Raw genomic sequence first — 9478 nt, forward strand, 5'->3', positions numbered from 1 at the left:
TATTTACACCTTGCTCAAACTGAGAACACAAAACAACACCGACTATTCAACATCCCAGACTGTGGCAAGTAAACTCTTATTTTGAAGAGTTTTTTACACCCAAGCAGTTGGGTTAAATATCTGTGCATTTCTTGCTTTAATGTTCTTAATTATTCTTTGTTTTGGTGGTTTTGTAAGTCAAAATCAAAACGTGTCACCAAAATTTACTCATTATAATATTCTTTAGGTCACTTTCTATGTCTTCACCATATGTTTAAGGTCCAATAAACATTTCAGCTGTAATGCCAAATACATCAGATTTGACAATAAGTATTGTTTTATAGGAACGTACAGAGTGCACACCATCTAAATCTACTTTTTGAGCTTTGGATGGTATGACTATAAATCCTTTGAGCTTAGTCTGAACTTTGACATTAGAAAATGTCAGCCAAATGAAAGAGATTCTAAAAGATCTGCTTAAAACTACAAATGAGAAAACAAAGCTGAAATTCAAAATTCTTTAAGCCAGTCTTTCAATTGATATATGTTTAAAGAGCTTTGTAATCACTGGAGAACACTTATCACTATCTGATGCTGTGGGCCAATGGGAATATATGAGTGTGCAAAACCCACATTTGAATATACATTAAAAGGTATGTATTTTATCAAAGTGATCAAGTTACAATGGCAGAATTAGGCTCCTGTTAATGAAACCTTATATACTGTTTGCACACACATTTTCTAAACTTTCTTCACATATTTGTCACTGTTGCCTTTGATCATTCTTAAAAAGTGCACTTTGTGAGCATATTGGGCTCAATAACTATTACGCTTCTGGATCTATGATAAAGACCGTCTTTAAAAACATTATTTCTGATATTTGTTCAACATGCCCAACTCTTCAGTTGCATTATCAGCCCCATACAGTATTTCCTGTTTAACTGTCAGAAACAAGGGAAACACAAACCACACACAATGCAAAGCTACAGACTAAAACGTTGTTCTTTTTCTTTTTTTTAATTCAGCAGCATACTGGCAAAGTAAAGCAGACTCACATCATCAGCCTTAAATTTGCTGCATGATTCAGTTTTAGGTTTGTTGCTCTCAGTTTTATTTAAAGTACAAGCTGCATGTGGCAGCGTGGTGGGGGTGCAGAAAAGGGGATGGGGGATTCTGTTGGAGTCTGCTGTTAAAGTCAAAATCCAGAGGAACCTGTTTCCCCACGAAATAGACCCATTTCTCATTCCTTTACTTACAATTCAGCTTTTGTCTTGGAGCAATGAAAACAGGAAGAAAGAAAAAGCCACCTGAAATGGAACAGCTTAGCTGGGTTTCTGTACCCACATACTCACTCAAAAGATGATTCTTTCTTAATACAATTCTTTATTAAACATGATACATGAGCAGATCAGTTCCAGAAGAAAGAGAGGACGCCGTGTGTTTAAGAGCACTCAAACAACATGTTTCCAAAAAGATAACCACGAAAACGATCATTTCCAGGCAAGGGAAAATCTGCACAGGCACAATTTTAAAGCACCATTTGTTTCCAGGTGGAAATGGAAATCTGATTCTTTTGCATTCATTTACAGTCAGGCAGGAGTGTGCGGAAAAAGATAATCTGAGCCAGTGTTGTCTTTACCAGTGGAGCAGAAATGTTACATAAATACAACTTATTACAGTCACATACATTCAAATGTCCTTTTAAAATAATGTCTGCACTGATCTGTTTTTAACATCCGAAGCAAAGAGCTCTGTTATAATATATTTAAAGCAAGCATTAGCATGATCAAACAAGACTTACTATTGATTTGTTTTAATAAAAACTAACTGTAATAATCCAAGTCATAGATTTCAGGAAATAAATGCCACAAATGTCGATTTCCTGTTTAATTTATCTTTGTTTTGTTCGTTTTTCCATGTCTACGTTAAGTTTTAGTGGAGTTTTCCTCTCTTTTTTAAATTCTTTAGTTGTCAGACTTGTGTATACATACTGTTGACAGTTTCAGAAATTGTAACCTTTGCTTCTTCTGATTGTCTTTGGTTGAGTTTCAGAGGCAGGATTAAAGAAACTAATGTGTTGTAAGGCCTATTACATGTTCAAGTATACTGAATTATTCTATAACCTCAGTGCAGCTGCGACCAGCTACAATAAATTATTTATGTATGTATTTAACTACAATACATTAGAAAAAAACACTTTTACACAAATTTCTACTTTAATCAATTTGGAAAGCCATCTTAAAATACATCCCATTAAAGTAACTATTGTATTTATATTCCTAATAGGAAAAAAAAAACTTACATTGGAATGAATTAGCTACTACATATTTATTTGATATATACATTATTTTATTTAGCTGCTTAAATAACATCTATTCCCCTAAATTAATGCATTTAGTCTAAAGTTGATCATTTCAAAAATGTTTAACCATCCTGATTCTTTAGATTAGCCAGTGGAGTTACAGTAAATCTTAATTTCCAGTGGTTTGTTGGGAAGAGGATGTGGCAATGATTGGAGCTAAAGCTCAGCACCAGTTTAGAAACATGCCTCTGAATAAAGGCAATCTTTAAGCAGACCCAAAACTTCCTGGGCCAACAGACACCTCCAGGCAACTGATGATCATGGGATTATCTTATGGGTACCCCTCAGTGATGCTGTGGTACAAAAGTATCTTTAAGGCAAATGTGAATACTGATTTTCACCAGGGAGAAACACCAATAACAAAGCTATTCTTTTTTGCAGCAGCACAAGACATATGAAATGATTCCTATAAGTTGCCCTGTGGTGGGTAAAATAAATAAAAGTTGTGTTTACATTCATCCTTTTCACTGCATTCATTGTTTTGTTTTTAACTTGAAGTTACTGAAATCAACTGCAGCACTTTTTTTACCTTTTTGTTTTTTTACAGCACATTTACCGAATCAAAAGTCATCATTTCAAACCTTAAAGACTTCACTTACAAACCCAAGCAGCAGATGTACTGTAAAACTCTAGGAAGAGCTCTTCTTTGCCTGCAGTTTTAGAAAGAAACACTAAGACACTTTTTAATGCATTAAGACCATCAGAAAGAGCAGCTTTTGCTGCTTACATTACTTGTGAAGTTAAAGGTGTGCTTTATAATGTTGTGCATTTCTAGCGAGCTATTCAAAAACCTGTTATTTGGTCAAACTGCATTTGCATTTGGTTACCATAGGGTTGGACTGAGGAAGATGCGGAAAAATGAAAAAGAAAAAGGGGTAGTAAAAAAGAGATAAAGACCCAAAGAAGAGTTGAAGCAAAGAATACATCCTTAAGGCCCTTCTGGAAGGTGCTGGGACTCTGCTAATGTCTCCTATAGAGTCCAAGGCTGTCAAAGTGCAAGACTGTGAGCACTGGAAGCTGACGCCTGGGCACGCTGCACCACTCCTGGACACTTCTCCCTTTTCTGCAGCTTGTGGTTTTGAAACAAGCCCTCGTTTCGTGGAGCACCATGGGTTCCATCTGGAAATGTCAATAGCCCTGGAGGCGCAGACACAGCCCACCATGACTAACCACAGGAAGACAATATTGACATTCTGATGGATATGCTGTTCCGCTGGGGTGAGAGACTCACCATATCCCTCCACACGCCCATCTTTGAATTCTCCTTCAAATTTCATGCCATCGTATCGACTGAAGACTCCCGTGCCTTGAAACTTTCCATGGGAAAATTCACCTTCGTATCTGGCACAGTGTAAATAGAGCAGGCTGTCTTTAGTAACTTTTGACTGAGTGCAAAATTTGCCACCTTTTTATCTCTCCCTTGCTCACATACCTTGATCCATCTGTGAAAAGCAGGACGCCAGAACCGTGAAAGAGTCCGTTCTCAAACTGACCCGTGTAGCAGGTTCCGTCTTGAAACTTGAGCTGGCCAAGGCCGTGCCTCCGACCTGGAAAACACCATCATCTATTGAGAAATGGCTAAAATAGAACATGGAAACATGACAATTTTTAACAAAACATTCTTAGTACAACCTGTCATAGTTTTCTAAGTATGTGATTTTATGATTAAAAAAAATAGCCAACTGAAAAAGGCAGCTCAACAATGTATTTTGGAGTTTGACGTTTATATTTTGTAGAGCCATTCCATGTGACTGGAGTAAGTCAATGCTTAGATTTAAAACCCCTTCCAACCAAATGAGATAAAGGTTTACTACTGAATTAGTACTCCCATCTGCCTCCTGGGCAAGTGGGAATTACAGCAGTTTAATCCTGAAGGTCTGCAGTGCTTTCTATTTTAGGATCCATACTGTGACACCAGGAAAGTATTGGATTTCCATTTTACTCACGCTTGACTATGATTAAGTATTGAACCTTATACGTGTATCTAGAGTGCACACTTTGTAACTGGCCTGCGATAGCCACAAAAATTTAATAATTTGATTTATTTTTAAGAACTCCTCACACTTTCTTAAATAGTTCCAACCCCCTAAGTCAGTCAGTTTTGTTCTGCACATGTGAAATTACTAACAGTGGTTAGCTGTGATTCTTCTAAATAGCTTGAATATGTGTGAACATGTAAGTAAATTGCATCATATTAAAGTTTGCTACAAGTCAGATTTTTTTTAAACTTTAACCTAGGCAGCATAATTGTGACCTTAGCTATTTTTTCATCTCGGTTAGTTCTGTTAGATGTGGTCAAAAACTTGTTGAAGTCAGAATAATGTGACAAAAAAAATCTCTGTATGAGAGGGAAAAGGTTCAAGTTCAACAATTAGTACTTATTAGAAGCCTCTCAGATTAAAAAAGGAAAAAAAAAAAACTAGTAATTTAGAAATTACCCAAGATTAGAAGTTATAATAAAAAATACAGTCATATGTTATATGAAACACTGAAAAACATCTGAACTGCCAAACTAGAAGCATTAAAAGACTCTTAGTCTGACCCTGTCTTTTAGCCTTTAAACAAAAATACTCAGGGAATTTGGAGTAACAGCTCATCTCCATTTTGTTGTGATTGGAGGCCAAATGCTCAAAGACGCTGTGTGCTTCTGTTCTTTAAAGATGGACATGACCAGCTTGCCTTCTTTCCACTCGCCGTGGTATTCCTCCCCGCTGGCATAGGTGAAAGATCCTCTGGTCAGAGTCATGGTACGCCTGTGTTTTCAAGACACAGACACAAGAAAGAGAAATATTGGTGATAAATAATTTATATTTTGAAAAACAGAACCACTTTCAGAATATTAGTCCAAGGATATAGGGAGTAAAACCAAAGGGGTTGTGATGCTTTTGGTATACTTTCTTCAAGTGTTTGTGCACAAAAAGTAAAATCTGTGCGTTGGGTTTTGCCTCATAGGACCACTCAATTTTATGATGAATTCATCATCAGCAGTCCTTTAACCTATTGCCTTGGGGAAAGTACAAACATCATTTACTGGCAACCTCCACTTTGGCAAAGGGAGTCCTGTCCAGGTACAAGGTATGACTGTTATCTCCAGATTGATGAGGGGGATGTCCCGTTTACAAGTTCGTTCAGGTTTTCCTTGGAGGATCACGTTTGACACAGTTCTCTTGACCTTCACTATGTGGGCAAAACACTTTGGTTTCTTCCTCCTGATCTGTGTAAGCAGGAGTCTAACTATGGTAGCCAGCGACACCGATCTGTCCTTCCGAACAAGTTTGAGTCCTATCCTGCACTGGCAGCTTTGGCTTCCTTTGTCTTGACCTCTTTAACTGAGCTGCCCTCTGACGTGAGCAAAGACCCAAGATGAGGGAATTCTCTAACTTGCTCAACCTCTGTCTCCCTGATGTTCACGAAGACAGGCTCCTGTTTACCAGGAACCAAGAGCTTGGCTTTCTCAAGACTAATCTCCACGCCATGACGACAGCTCAGAGCTCACAGGTTCTTTGATTGACTGGCTTCATCACTGGTAGAAACATTTACAAGATCTATATCATCAGCAAAGCGAAGACTGCTGATTTCTCTTCCTCGCAGTTTTACGGGGGAATCAGTTTCTATCAATGTCTCGCATACAATATGTTAAATTAAATGGGGATTAATAATTGAGACATTTATCAGAGATTTCACAGAAAAAAAAATGATTTAGCTAAGTGGATTAAATTGGATTGTATGAAAGTAGATTTAAATCAGACCTATTGGCCTTTATAGTAGGCTATAAGACAGTAATATTAATTCTGAAATGAACTGGTGATATTTAAATAAACACAATGGTATTAAATCAAATTTAATATAACAAAAAAGACTGTTATTTGCATTTTGAATGCAACTGAATAAACGGCCTGGAAAGCGTGAATGTCAAACTGATTTAAATATTATAAAAAGGATTATGTCACCTGCACCTGTTCTACAACTGTCGACCTAGTGACTCCTAAATATTGTGGATAAAACCTTTTTTCACAAAGCAGTTTACACAAAACGTGACCATAAGCATGACTGCAGAGAAACACATGTATTTTTGTTGCAGGGTTTAAAAAAAAACCCTCTGTTTTTAGTGACTCTCCCTTTAAAACAAATGGCTACGTTGCAGAAAGGCAACCAGGTGTAATTTTACTCAGGCGGTCCCGTGCAAATAAATAATTCATAACACAAACACTGAAACCATCCCACATTATTACAGATATCTATTAAAGCTGTCAATATGTTTCGATTAACACAAAGCCTCACATACTAGCTACATGTTGTCGCTTTGACTGAAAAGCCGATTTAAATTGGCTGCAACCTTTCACAACACATCTACAAGAGGAGCAGAGGAGCACCTAAAAGGATATAATTTACCTGCACACAAGGCTCAAGGTCCCAGGAGCATGGAAGCCACCTTACAGGAGCGGAGGTGCGTAAATAAATAAAAACACCAGCTGAAAAACGGACGATGCGTTCAGGCGCTGCTCGTAAAGCCCGATAAAAAGCGTTATGGCACAGACGCGTGAGGAAAAATAGCAAAAATATTTACTTAGGTGAAAACAAAATAGTCATTAAAGAATTTGACTTATTTAATTTGCACTTTGTCTATCAATGACTCAACAAAAAGAATTTTATTGTGAGCTACTGTACCAAGTTAAGGGTTTATAATCAAGAATTCCGGTCGCCCCTGAAAGCAGCTTTAAAGAAAAAGCTTCAGCATGCAGCAGCTGAGAAAAAAAGCAGCCGTATTATTTCTAAAAGAATTTGAGCATTTTTTTAAACTAGTATTTTCACAACCCCATATGTACAACCTATATATACAGATGTAAATGATTGTACTGTCAGTGTAAGTTGTTCAAGACGTGATAAATATTCAATATTTACACTGGACTAAGCTGTCTACAAAACAAACTGACTGAAAAACAGAATACTTTACTTTTTAACTTTCATGTCAGCCTGTGTTGTCTGACAAACTTTATAAAATGTTTCCAAGATTGTACATTCAGACAATTCTCAAGGGTGGCATTATTGTTTGTCCAAAATGTCACATTAATCCCTTCAATTTCTTTGGTGAAATCTGACAGCCAGCTATATTTTTTTGTTTTTTTTAAACTGTGACCCAGTGCAAATATTCACGGGTGGAAGGAACTATTTAAATAAATGCAAAAAACACAATAAGACACGAACAGATCCTGAAACAGGTTCATTTGGGATTCTTTCTGATGGCTTTTTTCACAGACACTAAAAACTCAAAGTAAAAAAAATGAACTGCTACCTGTGTGTTGATTTTACTTTGTGACATACGTGTTTGTAATGCAAACAGTCTAATAAAATATTAAGGTAAAGGCAGAGTAACTTCTTGGAACTGCATAGAAAACTGTCTGCTGTGGTAATCCGTGTGCCAGTAAGCTTTCAGCTTAGTGCACTGAGCTTGTAGCTATAACTCTGTGGTGTTTTAACAAAAGAAAGACAGAGAAAAACCAGCATCTGTTAGGAAAATCTTTTATTCCATGCAAACAAACCACACCTTTTATGCTAGTGTTAGCATCACCAACATTATGACAGTTGTGTTTGCACAATATTGTGCAAAGCTTGGCACATACCATTTGAAGAAGAGTCTAGAACAGGTCTGTTTAACAGGCGGTTTGTGGGCCAGATGTGGCCCTTTTTCAAAATTGGTCCTGACAAAGCTGCCAGGATCTCAAACTGATTTGTCTGAATATAATGCTAAAATATACATATCATATTCACCTAGCAGAAGTCTCCACTTATAAAACAGACAGTCTTTGGTAAATCATGACATTAGAGAGGGGTGTGGTGGGTAAACAGGCACAGCTGTAGGCAGATGTCTGATTGGCCCAACCATCCGACTCAAGCAAAAAGCAGTAAGACTGCGGTAGGAACTACAAGCATCAAGATGTCTCTTTCAAAAGCTAAAAGGGTGGAAAGTAGATTCAAATATTTGACAATGTGTATTGATGTTATGTTGAGAAATGATGGAGTTGTAATCGTTTGGGTCAAACCTTGACAAAATTGTCATGCGCAATCTCATGTCAGTCTCAAAGTATTTCTTGTTAATGACCCTCCGCTGTAACCACATCTAATTTTAGCTCAATATCTGTAAAACTGATGGAGGTAAAGCCATTTATGAGTTGGCTAATGTCGATATGGTGGACATCTTGAATCAGGATGACTCCAAACGTTAATCAGCTGTTGATGTACATCCACTGAGTACTTTCATAAAAATTTCTCCAGTGATTCATGAAAGAATTTGGAAGCAAGCGCACACACACTTACGCACACATAGACGTGAGCAAAAACATAATTGTTCGCCTTTGCCTTTTGGCTGTGGGTGATAATTATTCCCTGTGGCCCTCAACCCCCCTGTAGGTTTTATATACCATCCACTTGCAACTGAAGTCAAATAGCCCTGGTATACAACATCTTCAAAAATATCTTATCCTGGAAGAAAACAAACTAACACTGAAAATGACATTATTTGTTTGTTTCTGTGTGTTGTTGAATAGCTATAAAAAATAAACAGAATAGTGCAACACCAGGAACACTCCTGCTGTTTCCCCTAATTCAAGAGTGATGTCAAAGTTCAGGACACATCTTAAAGCTAAACTATATTAAGATGTTTTAGTGACTTATAGATGTGTCTGCAAACCTTTTGCCACATGACGTATAGGCAACATGTGATCTTTGAGGCCACGGAGTCTAGGGTTTACAATCATTTCCTTATTTTGTCTTCTTAGTAATTTAGCCCATCCTTTAGAGTTAGACTGCTTTCATGTGTCCTCTAACCAATGAGACATTTCCAAATCACACGTGACTATTATCTATCTTCCAATTTGGGTCAGCAGGAACTAGCACTTCTCACTCATTGGTAAATAATTGGTTTTCAGTCCTTCTGTTTTAAATCAACTATGATACAGTTAACATGAATTTCCATTTTACCTTTTGTTTGTCTGCTTTGTTGATATTTAGATTCAGTTACAGGTCCTAAAGGAACTTCATTTACTGGCACAGATGATATTATTTTTGTTATAATGGCATTGTGGACAAGTGTAAGCAGAAACTAAGAGTTTAAGTCAACAAAAATGTTAAAGTAAACAT

At 37.0% G+C, this 9478-nt stretch overlaps 1 protein-coding gene across 1 annotated transcript; it reads right to left on the reverse strand.

Moving 5' to 3' along the window:
• Positions 1 to 1063: 1063 nt before the first annotated feature.
• Positions 1064 to 6832, reverse strand: morn4 (MORN repeat containing 4). Its single transcript, XM_017412784.3, has 5 exons — positions 6734 to 6832; positions 5021 to 5094; positions 3774 to 3888; positions 3573 to 3682; positions 1064 to 3478 (listed from the first exon to the last, which is right to left on the reverse strand). The coding sequence occupies exons 2-5, from the start codon at positions 5085 to 5087 to the stop codon at positions 3330 to 3332; spliced, it is 441 nt and encodes a 146-aa protein (XP_017268273.1). The 5' UTR covers positions 5088 to 5094; positions 6734 to 6832; the 3' UTR covers positions 1064 to 3329.
• Between the last annotated feature and the right edge of the window lie 2646 nt (positions 6833 to 9478).

This window comes from Kryptolebias marmoratus, linkage group LG22 (assembly GCF_001649575.2).
Source record: "Kryptolebias marmoratus isolate JLee-2015 linkage group LG22, ASM164957v2, whole genome shotgun sequence".
Lineage (NCBI taxonomy): Eukaryota > Metazoa > Chordata > Actinopteri > Cyprinodontiformes > Rivulidae > Kryptolebias > Kryptolebias marmoratus.